This window comes from Marmota monax, unplaced genomic scaffold (genome assembly GCF_021218885.2).
Source record: "Marmota monax isolate L192 unplaced genomic scaffold, Marmota_monax_Labrador192_F-V1.1 WCK01_AAM20220418_F8-fsc00016, whole genome shotgun sequence".
In the NCBI taxonomy this organism is placed as follows: domain Eukaryota; kingdom Metazoa; phylum Chordata; class Mammalia; order Rodentia; family Sciuridae; genus Marmota; species Marmota monax.
In genome coordinates, this window is record NW_026695209.1 from 2,408,142 (window position 1) to 2,427,404 (window position 19,263).

The 19,263-nt window shown below is 40.6% G+C and overlaps 1 protein-coding gene across 1 annotated transcript in view; it reads left to right on the forward strand.

Moving 5' to 3' along the window:
• Window positions 1-356: 356 nt before the first annotated feature.
• The window catches only part of Adamts5 (ADAM metallopeptidase with thrombospondin type 1 motif 5), a 47,775-nt gene continuing 28,868 nt past the window's right edge, over window positions 357-19,263 (forward strand). The window contains exons 1-3 of the mRNA XM_046430489.2: window positions 357-735; window positions 1,077-2,915; window positions 13,786-13,918. Of these exons, the coding sequence (XP_046286445.1) occupies window positions 1,812-2,915; window positions 13,786-13,918 (1,237 nt within the window). The 5' untranslated portion in view covers window positions 357-735; window positions 1,077-1,811. The remainder of the gene's footprint in view (window positions 736-1,076; window positions 2,916-13,785; window positions 13,919-19,263) is intronic.

Genomic DNA, 19,263 nt, shown 5'->3' on the forward strand with positions numbered 1-19,263 from the left:
CCTGTGACAATGAGTGTTTATTTTCTGTGATTGAACATATGGACATTTATCATTTTAATTATCTTTTAAGCAGGAATAAAAAGAGAAGGTGAGAATACAAAATTTACAAATCTTCTGGGGGGGGGGGCGGAATTGAGGAGAATTCATTTCAGTAGCTAACTATTTCCCTCCTTGCCTTTCTAAAGCAAGGGCGTTCCAGTGGCTGGGATTAAGTGACAGATTGTGGGCACTGACTAGAGGCCCGCTGGAGAAAGCGGGGAGCCCATCCTTTGCACACAAAGCCGCGGAGTTCCCATGCCGCAGGCGGCCCTGCCCTGGGGCACCGTCGCGCTCCAAGCTCAGTGACCCGCCAGGAAGCGCCCGCGACTGCTCTCGGCAACCCTGACGCGCTGCTGGGTGGCTGGGAGAAGTTAGTCACCCCGCGACCGAACCGAGCTAGCGTCGGAGCTCGAATAGGCTAGGGAAGGAGGAGGCAGGAAACCCAGTACCCCCGGACAGCTGGAAGGAAGCGAAGGAGCGCGGGGGCGAGGGATCGCTTGGGAAGCTGAGAGCCCTGGCTGGTGGATGGTGTGGTACCGTCTGCAAAGCCGGAGCGCACTGGCCTGCAAAGGGGAAAAACTTGCGGCAGAAACTTCCTACCCAAAGCAAGAAAGGCAAGCGAGAAAGAGGCAGGGAGAGACTTGAAATGTCTCAATAACTTTAAAATCACCCCAAAACATCCCTCCAGAAGATGAGGTAAGCCGAGGCTAACCAACCCCTCTTGGTTGTGAAATACCAGACCGACCCGGAGTCGCTGTGACTTTAAATGAGACCAAGTAAATTTTATGTTTTTCTTCCCAAATACCCCCACCCCCCACCCCGCCCGCCCTTGCTCCCTCCTTTGTCCCTCCTTCCTCTCCTTCAGGTCCCGGTCCCTTCCTCCTTCTTGTCTCCCTTTCCTCGATCACCCTCCCCCGCCCTAGCTCTCTCCCTCCCCCATCTGATTAGGCGCAGACGGGGAAGGGTGGGAGTGGTGGGGGAAGCTCTCCCTTTAAGAGGCAGCGTGCAGTGACGAATTGTTGAAATTGCCATTGCAGGATGGCATGCCGCTATAAATTCATTGTTCCACCTCCTCGCATCTTCACAGCGCTCGCGCTGCTCTCCGCGCTCTCTACGGCCGACTGGGGATGACGGCGGGCAGGAAGACACCGCAGCCAAAGGGACTCGGACGCGCTGCTTCACCGGCTCTCCTCAGTCTGCCCCCCACATTTTTGTTTTGATTTTTATGGCTTTTTTCCGTCTCTTTCTTCCCTTCCTCCCGGTTTCAGCAGAGCCGAGGAAACCCTCAAAATAAGAAAGGAAGTGGCCCCGAAGCTTGGAAACTCCGCAGCCAGCCGGTCCGGAGCAGCCAGGGGGCGGGAGGGGGTGCGCACCAGTTGCCCGCCTGATGCGCGATACCTTTTTTTACTTTTCTTGGCGCAACGACCTTGGCTACATTTGGGTTTTCCTCCCTTCCCCGTATTGGCTGAATCTCCACTACCTAGCTTTTTAATTTTATTTCATTTTTTTTTCCCCTTTCTTTTTCTTTACTCCCCTCTTTCCGGAGCACAAATCCAAACATTTTCCAAACCAACAAAGAAAAGTTAGCACGCTGGCACCGCGGCTCGGACAGGCTGGCGCTGCTTCTGGTCGCACTGCCTCCGACACTTGACTCAACCTTGAAAGCAAGTGTGTGTGTGTGTCCCCATCCCCCCGCCCCGGTAACTTCCCTGTCGAATAACAAATACCCATAAAGTCCCTGTCGCGCAGCCCCTCCCCGCGGGCAGCGCACTATGCGGCTCGGGTGGGCGTCCCTGCTGCTGTGCGCGTTCCGTCTGTCCCTGGCTGCGGCCAGCCGGGCTGAGGCACCTGCCCAGGATAAAGCCCAGCAGTCTCCGGTTGCTGCAGCGGCAGCCCAGCCCCGCGAGCGGCAGGGGGAGGAGGCGCAGGAGCGGTTCGAGCCTCTGGGCCATCCATACCCCCTGGCGCTGCAGCGCAGGAGCAGCGGGCTTGTGCAGAACATCGACCAACTCTACTCCGGCGGCGGAAAGGTTGGCTACCTCGTTTACGCGGGCGGCCGAAGATTTCTCCTGGACTTGGAGAGGGATGGTTCGGTGGGCACTTCTGGCTTCGTGCCCGCAGGAGGCGGGCTAAGCGCACCTCGGCGCCACCGGAGCCACTGCTTTTACAGGGGCACCGTGGACGGCAGTCCTCGCTCCCTGGCTGTTTTTGACCTGTGTGGGGGTCTTGACGGCTTCTTCGCGGTCAAGCACGCGCGCTACACCTTAAAGCCTCTACTGCGGGGACCATGGCCTGAGGGAGAAACCGGGCGCATGTACGGGGATGGGTCAGCACGGGTCCTGCACGTCTATACCCGTGAAGGTTTCAGCTTCGAAGCCCTGCCGCCACGCGCCAGCTGTGAGACCCCCTCGTCCCGGCCGGGCGTCCACCAGCGCCTCCAGCTTCATAGTAGTCCAGACCGACATACTGCGCTGGCCTCGAAGCTCAGGGACCAGTCCGCTCTCTTGCCTGTGGAGGACCCAGGACCTCAGACCTGGTGGCGGCGTAGGCGCCGCTCCATCTCCCGGGCCCGCCAGGTGGAGCTGCTCCTGGTGGCGGATGCGTCTATGGCGCGGATGTATGGCCGGGGCCTGCAGCATTACCTGCTGACCCTGGCCTCAATTGCCAACAGACTGTACAGCCATGCCAGCATCGAGAACCACATCCGCCTGGTGGTGGTGAAGGTGGTGGTGCTGGGAGACAAGGACAAGAGCTTGGAAGTGAGCAAGAACGCAGCCACCACACTCAAGAACTTTTGCAAATGGCAGCACCAGCACAACCAGCTGGAAGATGACCACGAGGAGCACTATGATGCGGCCATCCTGTTCACCAGGGAGGTAGGTCCAGCTGGGGTGGGTGCACCTGGCGCTGAGATAAGGAGGTAGGTGGAAGGGACAGTCTTGCTGATGGCTTTGTTTCTCCTACAAACCATCTGACACTATGGACTTGCTTAACCGCATCTTGCAGAAAACCCAGGCTGCGAGCTATGCTCCTGTGTTCAGATTAGCATCCGCAGCAATTCTTGCCTTAGTGACTAGACCTGCTTAGGCAATCAATAATGCTCTGTGTCATCCAGTCTGAGATATATTAATACAGGGCCACAAACACGGTAAAGAGAACTAGAATACTTCAGAAACTGTACATAGTTAAATGGGAAAGGGGGGAAAGCAAAATTTCTTTTGGAATCATCAATCTTTTGCTTTCCAGTGAAAGCAAACAAATAACTTTGTCTAACCTAATGGAAAGGGCTTGTTAGTTCATCCAGATAGTTCATCTGATACTATTCCTTTGCAAATGTCCCTTACTAGTTGAGCTCCTTGTGCAACACAAGTGAAGGAAAGATTTTCCTAAGGACCCCCTTTCCAATCTGGCTTCCTAATGGAATCCTTACTGTCTTAGTTCCTGGGAAGGAAAAAATGTGGGAGGGCCAAAAGGACACAGAAGCCCAATCAGCTGACAGGACAAACTTGTGAGGTTGCTTAACAAGTTCTTTGCTTAGTAGACCAGTAAATCACAAGCACAGTCCTTGCCAACTCAGCGGCCAAGGAAGGGTCACATCCAATTTGCAGGTTTGGGTTTTGGAAGAATGTTTCTGAAGCTCCAGTGCAAAAGATCTAGGCAAAGAGTCAAGGCCTGGGGAAAGAGTATTTTCCCAGGATTTCCCCCATTTTAAGGATGACTTTACAGGAAAGAAATGGATCTTTATAAGCCCAGAGGCTCTAGGAGGAACACAATATCTGTTTACATGGTTATTAGACCACCACCTTGCTATGGCATTAACAGAAAGTCTGGATTAGATTGGGGTCTGGGCTGCTCATAGTTTTGAGCCTCAGTTTTCACAGTTCTGTTTTGACTGGCAGCTTTCTGGATTCTCAAATAACTGGTAAGAATTGACCTTTAAAGTTCATTCTTGAAGTGTTTGAGACTCACCCAGAATAAATGAAGAATTACAAACTTTGAAGTATTATCTAAAATCACGAAATGGAATAAACAAAGGATAAGAAATTAAATGATGCAGGAGGCTTCAGAATCATGCCTTCACTACCCAATTCTTCTATTTTCACTAAGGCACCCATGGTATGAAGGAAAAGTGTTGATAAATTTGGAGTGGTACATGTGGTTCATGGGTGGACATAATGTAAACCACATGTAAACAAAGACATTGAAGGGCAGCACTTTAGAGAGAAACAGGCAGAGCACCCGTGTGGTGCACAATGGAAAATCTTTCTCCTCATTAAGTGATATTCTGGAATCCATCCTTTAATTCCTGTGCACAACATAGGTCTTTGAAACGGTAGAACATTCATTTTGTAGCCGCCCCTATGAAGTTCTCCTGTAAAACTATCCCTTTCTTATTTAGTTTCCAAGTCCCCCCTCCCAACCTTTTTTTTTTTTTTTTTTTTTTCATAAGTAACTTTCCATGTCTGGGTTTCCTTGCTTTGCTACATCACAAGAGACTGCCAAGCAGGAAGCTTGGCTAGTTTATGGAAGGAGGCTCCCTAAAGAAATAGGAAAAAAAAATCTTTTGTAGGCATACTGCTCTGAAGAGTAGATCATTTTAATAATTCATCTTTACTACTAATGTATATTCTAGAATTCTAATATAAGTCAAAATTGATAGAAGGCCCATCACTCCTTGCCCTCTGACCCATAATTTTCTTAATGTTTCCCAGGGGAAAAAAAAACCAAACTAGGCAGTGATTGTATATGATGTTTATCTTGCTTTTTCTGGATTTGTTTTTTTTTTTTTTTTTTGCTTGGATAGTTAATTCTGTGAAACGCATCCAAACCTTTTAAATGGATGAAAGCAAGGAAGAAATAAATTGACTAGCTATCTTAATTTTAATAAGTACTGTAATAACATACTGTTTTCAAACTGCTTCACACATGAGAAGTATTTGACATGGGTCCTCCCTGGCCTCTTTGCCAAGCAGAAGCATACTTTAAGGAAAGAAAATCTCACTGAGTTTCCAGTTGGCCTTCTAGTCTACCCATTGGAATTCACAAAAACCAGTAGTTTGAAAAGTCAAGTTACAACTAGGTATTATGAATATATGCAACTAATTTTAAAAGAGTGTTATTAGGTGGCTGAGACAAGTATTTCAAGACCTCTATGCAGTATTCACTTGCGAATATTCCAAATATAGAGTTGATTTTTGCCTCATTCTTCAGAGAGTAAAAAACAGAAAAGGCTGGAAGAGAGATGATCTTGGTTAATCTATCTCATGGAAATCAGATATCTTAAGGCCTTAAGAAAATCTTTCTCCCCTATATCTATTTCAATGAGAAATACACAGAGTTGGCTGCAGGCTTCTACTTTTACAACTCTGTTTTGAATGTAAGAAGTGTGTTGCTTAGCAGCCAGACGCCAAGCCATCAAATCCGTGTTTTGATGGGCTCTGAGTCCAGCTCAAATTTTGTCTCCAGATGTCTTCTTCTAAATTACTTGTTTTTCAGGCATGAAGCAAATGTGTGAGGATATGTTTTCCACTGTATTTACTAGCCGAGGCCACCTTGAACGTTGTATCTGGAAGTCAGCAGAATAGTGTCCATAATTTATCTATCAAACTAATGCATTTGCTATCATATCTATACTCCAGCATTTCAATACTGCTATAATTAGAGAAACTTAGCACCAGCCAATTTTCTGGCGCAGAAGCCATTTTCATTGTGGAATGGCACTTATGCTGGATTTCACATTACTTCTCCAGTGGAACAGTTGAAATCCAACCTCCCCAGTCTTTATTTTTGCAAGAATCTTTTCTTGTTCCTAACTTCCTCTTTTATTTTAAAGTAATTTATTTAAATATTTAAAGACAAAGTCTTAAACCCATTTTGTAGACAATCCACTCTTTTCTAGAAACAAAAGTCTCTCCAATTGATGACAAAATTGGCGGGTTTTTAAAATCCCACTGACAATTGCGTACCACCAGTGAAAGCTATACCCTGCCATGATTGAAAATATGGAATTGAAACTAAACCAGCTAAGAGACGTGCCATATAAAAAGTTCATTCACTGTCATTAATTATCAGTGTGCACTTTAATACGCTATTGTCCCTGGCTCAAAACTCTCTTCTCCTATTCTGCTTTAGCTTAGGATGCTGGAACTGGAATTTAGACATGTTTCTCCTTTACCGCTTCTCAGGTTCTGACAATAGGGGGTGCTAAAGAGAGACCAGAATCTTGAAAGAGTGAGAGGGATGTTTTTTCTCTTTTCGTCCTGCTGACTAGACCATCTGACTCAGTGTCTTATTTGAATTCAAGTCCATTTAAAGAAAATAAAGGAGTCCTTATCAATAAATCATAGCTTATAGTCAATCTTAACTAATAAAAGGCTAAATAACCCTGAAATGGGCAGACTAGTAGCAGATTAAGCAGCTTTAATTAGTATTATTAATATATGACAAATATTGTGAAAAGTCTAAAGTCTATTAGAGACAAGATCTCACAACACACAGGAGATATTGCCTTTCTGTGTTTCTTACTTTGGCATGTGCCTGTGTGTACCTTCCACGTGTAACACACTCACTAGGCAGTGTGGTAGATGCAGGATAGAAAACACCTGGTCCCTGCCTCCTGGGCTTATCACTAGCTGAGAGGATGCAGGCATGTGCATAAATCAATCCAGTGTTAGGAAAACTGATAAATGCAGTACTAAGCTAAATGCAAAGTCTATGAGAGAAAAAGTGAGAGCACTGTGAATTCTGCCTGTGGATTTTTATGCAGGTCTTATTGTACATGTAGAATTGAATTGGTTTTCAAAAGATGGATAAACTTGACTTAGATTCAACCACCTGTAATCAATCCCTTTATAGGTACTACCCAGGGGTGTAAGACACATGATCATTAATCTTTCAGCAATCTACAACCACTGTGTCATTCTTTTGGTTTGACAGATAAGGACACTCATGTACAGAGAAACAGATAATCTTAGAGCAACAGCTGACAAATGACACAGAAAGAAGATAGTGCTCTCTAAACTAAAAATATTATCACTAATTTATTCAAACATTCAATATGTTCTTTCTAGGCAGGTATTCTGAGATTTAAAAAGTGGCCACTTTCTTTAGAATCTATTTCAGGAAACAGTGAAGTGGATAATTTTGGTGGAGCATGATAACTTTTATGATAGATATGGTTGTAGAGCATCGGGAAATGTTGCCGACCACATTTCAGTTCAGGTTTGAAGAAAAGGTAGGCATTAGCCAGGCTCATAAGGAGGAGTTAGGCATTGAGAACACAGTGGACCTTCATGTTCCATGGCTTAGAAGAATTGTGATAATTCTGCAAAATTCAGGGAGTTATCTGTGATGGGATACGGGATGTGAGGGTGGAAAGGACAACTTGGAGAAGACAATAAGAACCAGATTACAGATACAGAAGAAATTGTATATTGTGTAATTTCAGTTTGCTTGGGCTACCATAACAAGATACCATAGGATGAGTGGCTTGAACAACAGAAATATATTTTCTCTCAGTTTCAGAAACTAGAAAGTTTAAGACCAAAGTTCTAGCCAGTTTGATTTTGGGTGAGGCCTCTTTTCCTGGCATGTGCTCAGAAGATGTTTCCTCTTTGAGTGCTCTGGGTGCACAGGAGAGTTTGAGAAAGACTGAGCTCTGGTGTCACTTAATGACACCAATCCTATCTGATCAGAGACCTACCCTTATGACCTCATTTAACCCAATTTACCTTTTTATGGGTCCCATCTTCTGATACAGTGGTGTTAGGGTTTAGGAATTCAATTTAGGAATTTAGGGAGGACACAATTCAGTCCATAGCACCATGGCAAGCAGTATATATTATAAACTAAATGCAATGAGAACCAATGAAAAGAATACTAGTGGGAAAACAGCAATGATATGAGATGTGTTCTAGAATGAGCCCTCTAGCCTAAGTAGCAGGACTGAATCCACTGGAAGCTAGGCTGTCTCAGTCATCTAAACTGAAGGAGCTCATGATGGTCTAAATAAAAATAATGACATTAGGAATTGAGGGGCACAGGTTCAGTTAAGAAATGTTAAGGAGTTAGATGTGGATAAATGACTCTTTTCTAGCAGCCAGAATATTTTGGTCTAAGGTTTGTGGATCAAAATATTCATGAGATATGCAGGAAATAGTGGACAGGACTGAGCATGAAGGGTCACTGGAGACAAACAGGAGGGTTGGGTTTCATTGTGCAGGGGTTTGAATGCCAAGCCAAGGTCAGTGTCCAAGAGTGGAGGACTCTCATTAGATTTGTGCTCTAAGAAGGAAACCCATCACAGTGTAGAATTGGAAAAGTTACTGAGACTCAGGGCCAGTTAAAAGTCTCAGGTGATAGTCCGAGCAGGAAGGAATAATGGGAAGAATAAGAAATAGAGGGCAGCTGCAGTGACTGCCAGTAGATGTGGCAGGAGAGAGAGACAGAGGTAAGTTAATGACACTATCAGGTTTCTCATCCATCACGTCTGTTTTCTAAAATATCCTTTGCAATGAAATTTGAATATTAAGTTGCCCTCCAAAATGACTGAGCTTTACCAGACATACCATAGAGATGAAGACCCTGCTGTTTTTATTTATTAAATTCCATTTATTTATTTATTTATTTAAATTAAAAAATTAAAAATTGCCAATGTAAATGTAAAAGATAAGTTTAACATCAAGAATAACATGCACTGATATGGCAATGCCTTGGTAAGCTAAGACCAGGAAATAAAATGTTTGGTTACAGGTGTGAATTTGACCTTCCCAGTGATCCAACAAGACTTTGGCCACTTGCTGCTTCTGATCTATAATTTCTTCCTCTATAAGTTGGAACGTGTAGTTGGATCAAGCCCTAGAGAACACCTTATCCAGTCTCCTTATATTAATGATAAAGGGACTTTGTCTCAAAGTCTGTAGACTATTTACACAATACTTCTTTTTTCTTATTTGTTGTTTTAAAATACACATTAAAGTGGGGTGTATTTTGATCCCATTCTTGTGGTTGAACATGATACGGAATTATACTGGTCATGTATTCATATATAAACATAGGAAAGTTATGTTTGATTCATTCTGTTGTCTTTCCTATTCCCATTTCCCCTCCCTTCCCTTCACTCTCCCCATACTTCTTACTGATAGAGTTAGAATGAAAAAAGTATCAGCTTTCCATGCACCATCTCTAACAGCTTTGCTTCCATTCTTCAGAATGACTCTTCCAAGCATCTCAGCCCTTCAATCTCCAATGTGCTTCTTTCTTTTCCCTTTATTTCTCCATATTTATCAGAGAACATGTCCTGTCTAGGAACTCTGGATCCAGACAGCCTTTCTAGATTACCCTTCTAGTCCACCCCCCAAATACTGAAATCCAGTCATAACAAACTTTTCATCCTTCCCCAAACAGAGCCTGCTTTTTACCACCCATGATGTTTCCATAGATCCTTCCTTATCACAGTACCTTTCTTCCCAGACTGCAAAACCAGCAAAGGTGTCTCCAGTCCTTTGGAACCTTTACTGATTCTCTCTAGGAGAATTCATCAATTCTTCTCCTGTACTCCTGCAACAGTCTATTCGTCTTAGCACAGCCTGCTCCCCGCTTGACATATCTGTTGTGCTCACTGGACTATGAGGTTTCTTAAGGGTCAGGACTAGATCTTATTTTATTTGTTCATTGTAGTATCAGCACTTAATACAGTAGGTGGAAGATTATAGGCATGCAGTAGTTGTTTTATGAATAAATGTACCTGGATTCCTTAACTTCTTATCCAGCTGAGCTCTGAATATTGGATATCACCCAGTTGTATCCAGAGGTATGAGTGGAGATAATATAACATGAGTCATGGTAATGATGGGTCTAAAAGTCCCAATTAATATAGTCTGTGTGGAAGGACAAAATAAAACCCTTGTGATTAGGGATTGCTATACAAGTAGCCAAAAAAGTAAATGATACCTCAAGAATAAGATCCATGTTGAGGGCACAGAAATAAAGAGAAGTTGGATTTGATCTGTGCGTACCATATACACGTGTGGAAATATCACACTGAACCCATTCACATTTACAAGTAGCACATGTTAATCAAAGGTAAATTTTTTTAAAAAAATCAGAACAAATACACACTGGTGTGCATGTGTATGTGTAATACTTATGATTAAAATATATACCATCCTATTAATTCTTGTATCACTATTCACGACTCAGTAAGAGCTGTGTGGAGAGAGGTGTAAACAACTCAAGTGTAGATCAACCCTGTTTCCTGCTCTTCCCTTGAGCACCACCCCTGCCCTTACCAGGAGGTAATATTTACAGAAGCAAGTTGCTTTTAATTCCTGTATAAGGTGTTCTTCCTTAACTTGGACTGCTGCCCCTGCAATTGTGGTGGTGTCTATCCTTATCAGAATTTTTATTTCTTTAGCTTCTTATTGCAGCAGTTGCATGGAGCATGGGAGACCCATCTCTCAATCAAGGCATGAAATACTTCAGCTCCTGTGATTTGTTCCACTTTGGATATTCACACTTGTTTGGTTCATTTTTCCCACCTGGCACTGAGCACTGGGATTTTCCAAGCCATACTATTCTTTGGGAATTGGTCTCCTCAAGGCAGCATTATTTGTTCCCTGCCTCCCTCCCATCCCCACAAACTGGTCTTGGGCTTTATTAGTACTTCTAAATTCCATAATAAATCACAAGATTTGCCACATGCCAAATCTTCTAAAAGGCATACCTGGTGAATGGTCATAATGTCTGTGATCTCCCTGTCAAATATCTATTGGTCTTTGAGACCATTTCAGATATATTTTTGAGTTAGACACATGTCTCAGTCTTGTAACCCTGCCAATGCCATACCACAAGACCACAGTTAAATCTCTGCATGCTTTTGCAATGCTTCCATTTTGCTAAATCTTCCATTATTGCGCTTTTTTCCAAACAGTGGTGATAATATATTGATCCTATATAAGAAGAGCCGTCTTTAATACAACAAAGATATTCTTTACCTTCAGATCCACAATGAATAAAGCAAAAAAAGTGTTTGTCAGTACATTTAATTCATTTACCTCTTCCATGATAATCCACATTTCTACAACGACCTCTGACTCCAAATCTAGATTATATAAAAAGATATATAAACACAGATATATGCTATTACTGCAATAGTACCTGTACTCCTACTCTGAACTTAAAAAATAAATTGTATAAACAAGAAATAAGGTTTGCATCTGTAAAGTTATAAGCAACCACCAGAAAATAGAAACAAACATGTGTGATATGCTGAGTTCTTAATAATTTAATACACAGATTAGTTTTCATACATGTAGTTGAACATTGGTTCACAAGGAAACTCAGATGTTCATTGTAAATCTTGAGTGTAAAACAACAAATATATTGCTAAGGCTTGAAATCATGTGAGTGAAATGGAAAGGTTGCCAGTTTGTAATTATAGCTATGGAAATATAATAGTGTGACTATGTAGTCAAGGGATTTAATCAGGGTGGTTGAAAAAATAACAAGTGCTTCTGTTCATAATTTTGTCACATACACACATTTCCATGGCAAAAGGCCAGATGCATTTATTGCAATTCAGAGATGACAAAGAGAGCTGATGGCCCTTAATGAGCAATTGATTAGCAGTAAACAGAGAGATATTAAGATTCTAGTTGAAATGCCATTCAGAACAGGAAGGCCATTTCCTTTAGTTGTGGCTCTTCACCCAACCTTATTTGTGAAGAAGGAGTAAGAAGGGAAAATTTAATTCTTGCATTTTATTATTTGATGATTATGAAGCCTAAATTATGAAGAAAAGCATAAATCTTCATACAAAAATTTACAGTCATGCAGAAATAACCTACAAGTATCTAGTAGCTCTCTTAAATGATGACCTGAGATTTGGTCCTAGAACTACTAAAATGATTGGGGAGGTGAGGATTTTTAAAAAAATCTATTTTGCTATATTATTATCTCAAAGACTGATTATTATGCAAAAGCATATTCCAATTTCAATTTTAAAAACTACTAATTTGTTCTCAGCAGCTGTAATTTGGGATCCCATGGGATGACATATGAGGATACACAGGAAACTCTGGAGGGTGTTGTGGGTTTGGTGCCTTGATTCACCAAAGCCACTTGGCTGAGATTTCCAATGTCTGCTGCTAAGCTAATATAGTGGCCACAGTGTAATCCATCACAGCTGTGAACTCACAATGTACAGATACAATAATGACTTGAAAACACACTAAAGGGGATAAAATAGGATGTATCTTCACTTTGGTTGGATTTTTAGGCAGCCAAATTGGGAAGAATTAGAAGATTGTGTTGGCCTGGGTAGGTGGCACTGGTTGCATGATAATAACAGCCATCTGTGTTGCTCATGGGTAGGGAGGTCCTACTAACAGGCAGCATAGGAAAGGTGTGTGAAAGTCACGTTGAGTCTGACCCTATGTCACCAATAAACTCAATTAACCAAAAATCTACTGAGTTCCTAGTTATGGCAATTAGGGGAAAGCAAAAATGACCGATATATTGAAATAGTACTTTTTACTCAACTTTGCATATTAATTAACATTTTAAAAAATACTTTCCTTGCAGTTATTAACATATGGCTCACTAGAAATACTATCTTATTTTAGGGGATATAAATGTACACACTATTCTTCAAATTTTATTGAAAATAATAGGTAATAATAGGCAATTTAATGTCTGTTAATTTTTTGAGTAACATTTAAAGAAAAAGCTTATTTTTACAAATCTTTTACACAAAAATTATGGCTGAGCCAGGCACAGTGACACATTGCTATAATCACAGTGGCTCAGGAGACTAAGGAGGATCACAAGTTCATAGTCAGCCTCAATAACTTAGAAAGACCCTAAACAATTAAGCAAGACCCTGACTTAAAATTTTAAAAAAGGAAAGAATTTAACAAGACCCTGTCTTAAAATAAAAAATAAAAAGGGCTGGAGATGTAGCTCACTGGTAAATTGCCCTTGGGTTCAATCCCCAGATCTTCATACTTTTCAGTATCTTCTTGAGGTTCCTTTCAGCCAAACTATTAGTGAAGTGTGATATCATTTCCCCTTTTGAATCTCTTAAAAGCTATTCAGTGTCTCACCAAAAAAAAAAAAAAAAAAAAAAATCCACGAACCCATATCCATCCCATACGTGTAAATAATACACCTGCATTGTACATATTTTCTGATAATTGGTCAGGTTGAGAAACACTTAAATGCTGTAAGTGAGAGTGCATATTTTTCTGAAGAAGAAACCCTTGGAATTACAACTCAGTTTGGAATTTCCCTTTCAAGTTACTGAAAAATTTATCTTGTCGTGAATGTGTGGATGTAGTTTTCCCCTGTGACAGAAAGAAAATTATTAGGACAGTCTTCTGATAAATTTAGCATGTTTGGGGGTCAGAATATTAGGGCTTTCCTATGCACAACCGTATGGAAAAGCCATTGTTGACATATCATATGTGCATTATGACTTTTTAAACTACAGCTGCGATTGTAATGGACAAGGTACAATCCTAAGACATGTTTTTAATGTATTTGAGTGCCTTTGTCCTTCTGTGCTTCTGGTCCTAAAGTAGCTCAGAAGAGTCTCTGCCGGGGGTTTGTCTTTGGAACCTTTCCAAGAGCTGAGCAGGTGATACCATAAACATATCCTAGTCTTGCCATTTGGGGTGAGCAAGTGGCTGGACATAGTGGCTCTTTCTGGATGTAAATTGATTGTAATGATTTCTTTCTCCTGGGCAGGATTTATGTGGGCATCATTCATGTGACACCCTGGGAATGGCAGACGTGGGGACCATATGTTCCCCGGAGCGCAGCTGCGCTGTGATTGAAGACGATGGCCTCCACGCAGCTTTCACCGTGGCTCACGAAATTGGTATGCAATGCCTTTTCTCCTCCCTCGCCAAGTCAAACACTTGTAGCAGCTGCAACAGGAACCGAAATATTTGGCAATTAATTCCAGATTTCTTCTGGTTCAGATGTACCCGTTGGGGATTAAATTTGTTTATATTTGCACTTCTAGGGTTAACTAGTATGTGAGAAGGAAGACAAAGTCAGCAACACGGTGTATGTTTCCTCTGACAGTGTCACTTAAACGTTAAAGAGAAACTTGCTACTGCTACTATCTTCTTCCTGTCCTTTTAAGCTTTGCTAAGTGACTCCTAGACGAAATTTGTCACAGTCGCCTATGGAATGCGGAGATGTCCCTTTTGGAAGTCGTTCAGTATAGAACTGACTCATCCAGGGCTAATCAGTTTGCACAGAGATTTAACATGTTTGGCTCTATTGTTGAGTGAGAATAGCAGACTCCCATCAAAGGTAATCAGTAGCTTGTAGAAGATATTCCTGTGTCCTTCTTAATAGCATAGACAAGGGAAGCCAAACTCAACAGGGTTTGCTTTAAGATGTCACTTCCCCAATTCGTTTGTTTTAAGAAACATCCAAACCCTACAACTCTAAATTTAGGACTCAGTTTAACTGTTAAAATATGTATGTGCCATAAGGAATACGTGCTTTCTAATCATTGACCTACACTACTATATGTTTGTGAAATTGGCTTAATACTTTGGACTAGGTGTTTGAATTAGACACTCTGGGTTCACTTCTTGCTAAAGTACCTTCTACCTGGATCACATGGGTCCAATTATTTTAACTCTCTCAAAGCTTTAATTTTTATATGTGAAATAATATGAGATAATAATGTCCATTTCATGGAATTATTTCATGGGTATTCATATCCACATGTACTTCTCTTGTGCCTTTTAGTTAAAAAATTCATTTATTTTCTTAATGTATATATCACCTTTTAGCATCGTTGTTTTGGTGGGACAAAATATGGTTTGATCATTATTGTAGCTTTAATTTTTTCTGTGTTTTTTTAAGAGATTTAGTTTCTTTAAAGCTAAAACCATAAATTTTTAAATGGAAATTAAAACTTCTATTTCACAATCTTGGCAGGCAGAGAATATCTAGCTGTTATATTTCTTTGAGGAGTCAAAGTAACCTCTAAGTAAAGGTATAATCTCATAAGTCCCAATATTATAGCACTTAAATAGAATTAAGTAGTTATGTTTCACCTCTTATGGAATAACCATGACAGTAATGTTCCTAGCACTCCTGACACTCTTATGATCTCAACTACAACAATAAAACACAAACATAAAGCTTTGATATAAATAACTATACAACAACGTCATGGATGAGTCCACACTCCTTGAGCATCCTTGGCCTCAAGAGCCAGATCTGAATTGGAGTGCCAAGTGCTGTCTGAATGTTCTCCGTATTATGCAAGTGATTTGGGCATGTTGCACTGGAGGAGCTCATAGGCCTGATGGTGTTTTTAAAACATAAGCCATTTGATCTTCAGGGTAAGGGGCTTGTCTTCACTTGTCTCTCACTTATGCCTATGAAACTAGCTAATAACAACACACTCTGATATAGACCATTAATCAGTATTTATTCCATTATCGGTGTATGTACATGAGTAAGCAGGAGAATGTAGCAAGGGAGCTGCTCAAGGCAACACTCAGATTCTGTAATGGGAATGAAGAAGAATTCATTCAAGTCTTCCAAAGGATTGTAATTAAATGGAGGAGAATTTAAAAGTACACCATTGTTAATCACCACTATATAAAGTGAGAGAAGTCCCATATGAAAGCATCTAAATCCCTCAAGAGCCTGATGTGTCTCAGCAGGGTAGAGAAATGACAGGGAATGGGTAGCCAAGCTGGGTTTTGGTGTCATCCACCCACAGGACCCTGAGCTCCAGATCCAGCACTTCACTGGAGAGATCAGGCATTCCTTAAGGAAGGACTGTTTCTTCTCTCTTCTGCTCTCTGTAGTGATCTGCTTTCCCAAGATGGCAGCATCTGGGAGGTCTCCTGTAGGAGAAATGCCCTGGCTGTCAACGCAGCTTCTTCAGGACTGCTTTGACTCCCAAGCCAGTTAGGCTGGAATGAGGAGCCTGGCAGTGTCACCTTCTCCAGTCTTCCTGAATTCCTCAGCCAGTGCCTTGGTTATGCCAGCATGCGCACAGTCTGAGTGGTAGAAAGAAAGTCAGATATGATAAGAACAAATGTTATATTAAAACTATATACACATATGCAATGAGAACTTAATGACACAGGATTATTGGACATAGTTATAGAACAATGTCAGAGAAATGTAGACTTTCATATGCAAAATCAAACCTCAGTCTTTATTGTATGATAACATCCTTTGGTCCCCTTTAACTTCTTGGTTGGATCACCTCTGTTTACCTCTTTAAAATTCTCTATAAATCATTCTCCAATCAAATAGTGCCTGCTTAATTTCCCTTTTTGGATTATGAATGGCCTAATTTGAGACATATAAGGTCTAGAAATATGGATTTAATTTCCTTTTCATAAAGAAATCTGGCTTTCATTTGCTTTATTTTCTAATTGCTTTATTATTTAATTTTGCTTTTTGCCTAAGTATTACGAACATATGTTATAAAGTATCAGCCAGAAAATTTTTAGAAAATACACAAAATATACCTGATCTTCTGTGTATTATTAAGAGTCTTATCCCTAAATAAATCTTAAACAATACAGCTCACTGATCTGTTTCCAGTGCTTTTATTTTTGGATCTTTGCTTCAAGTCTTCAGCACAGCTTAAGCTCACTGTGCCCTGGATTCAAATTCTGCTGTATTCTTTCCATGGGATTTCCCTTCTTTCCTTTTATTACATGTTTGTTGCTTTCCAGATTTAGAAGCTGTGTAGATGGGCTATGTATAGTGACAAAAATGACATTTGGAAACATCAGTGTCCCAGTGTTTTGAATATACTTAAGCCTCATTCCAAACTGTGCAGTTTGCTTCATGCAAACAGATAGTATAAATGTGTTACAGAGCTCAAAACACAAGATGGAAGAAGATTTTCAGGCTCTTCCTATAATTTTTCTACTTTGTTTTTTCTATAAGCAGTAAAAGGATATGTCTGATTAAGAATAACACTTCCATTAACTGGCTTATAAGTTCTCATGGGAGAGTCCAACTGCTTCCTCTTTTTCTACATAGTGGTTTCAAATTTAAGATCAGATTTATTTTTTGAATGAATAAGTGAATCTAAATTTCCTTTTTTATTCTACCCTCTCTACAAGGAAAAAAAATCTACCTTGAGACTCATAAGATAGAGGAAAAAAATGAAATTTTTGTAAATTGCTTAAAGTTAGAATGCCGTGGATGGAATAAACAATTCTGAAAAGATACTCTTTCATGTACTACATATTAATTGGATTATTTTTTCCTGCTAATTCTTTTTTTTAAGAGAGAGAGAGATAATTTTTTAATATTTATTTTTTAGTTTTCAGTGGACACAACATCTTTATTTTATTTTTATGTGGTGCTGAGGATCGAACCCAGTGCCCCGTGCATGCCAGGTGAGCGCGCTACTGCTTGAGCCATTGAGCCTCATCCTCAGCCCCTCTGCTAATTCTTAAAAAAAAAAAAAAGACAAGAAAGCAGCTGAGTTTTGGAGGTGCATAATCTACCAATACCAGGCTTCTGGAAAATAACTATTGATTAGTAGGTTATTGGCACTGGCAGTAATACATAAATTGCCTTAACTTCTTAGAATATTTCAAAAAGTTACTTCCAACCATCAAAAACACAGTCGCCATCCATGCGCCTTGGGTGGAGGTAGGAATGTGTTTACAGCCATTTTACAATCCAAATGTGAACTGCAGAAAGTTTTCAAGTTGATGTAAGTTTACATTTTGAGTTTATATTTTTAACTTGTCAAACTTTTATTATAGACTTGTTATAATAAAGATTTCACCTGCTGCACACATGGTTGTTAAAAACAATAATTTTATTGATGTCAAGCCAGCTTCTAATACACTAGGGAGAACAATCTGATTTTATTTAGATTAATGAAATCCATAATTTGCAAACATGCCAAAGGTTTGCTTTATAGTAGTTAATTATAAAATGTGTTAAGTGAATCTCTGCACTATGAAAGACTCCAATGTGCTTCCTAAGCTAAAGCCAGGCAATTTTAAAAAGTCAAGGCCAAATATTCAGTGAAGACTTGGGAAATAGCCGAGACACAACAGCAGGGTTGCCTGTGTTTTGCTGCGGTTAGAGGGTGTTCTCTGGTTGTGCTGATCAGCCTGTGACTACTCCCATCGATGATTAGATTAAACAAGGCCATGTTTTGAAAAGCTGTGGCAGCCCTTGACACACCATAGACCAAAGCTAAGTGCACAGCATCAGATGTCCAAACTGGCTGTGAGATGTGAGGTGAGAAGGAAGCTGGGATTTAACTTGTTATTTATCCCCAAACCCATCGCTTTAATCAATGTGAACGGAACATTTTTTTCTATCCAGTTTGGAGCAGTGCCACACTGTCTTTTTTGGCCTCAGATGAAAGGTAGGAATAGGTCTTTGCTATGTGTCTAACAGTATTGAGTGATTTAGTGCTTGTTAAGTTTTTAAAACATCAAATCCCAATTCGTGTTTCTCTAGGGGATGCCTCTTGATTTTCTGCTGCATGTGTGGAAATCAAGTTGCAGTTGGCAGAAAAAGGAAAATTGCACTTACTGTGTAATTTGTTTCTCCTCTAGTAACTAGGAATTTTTCTCTTCCCCTCCCAAATCAAGGTGTTTAATGATATTAAAATCATCAAAGACTAGTATACCCATAGTGAGAGCACAATGATCAATGAGGATCTATTAGCAACCCAGTGCCCCGTGCATGCCAGGTAAGCGCGCTACTGCTTGAGCCATTGAGCCACATCCTCAGCCCCTCTGCTAATTCTTAAAAAAAAAAAAAAAGACAAGAAAGCAGCTGAGTTTTGGAGGTGCATAATCTACCAATACCAGGCTTCTGGAAAATAACTATTGATTAGTAGGTTATTGGCACTGGCAGTAATACATAAATTGCCTTAACTTCTTAGAATATTTCAAAAAGCAACTATTACTGCTAGGATAAGATTCAAACTCAACTCCCCTGGCTCCAGAGCTCCAAATTTTTATACTATCCTAAAATGGATTTTTCTTAGACAGTATTTAGTTTAAAGGAAATAATCTCAAATTTAGTTCAAAAGGACATTGACACAGTTAGGTATAAAATGAAAGGAATTATTTTCTTCCAACCAAATTGTGTAACTGATATCATATTTACCATTTATATTTAATTTTTCAAATGGTCATTTGAGAATTTTATCTCTTCTATATAAGGATCTGTGTTTAAACAGTG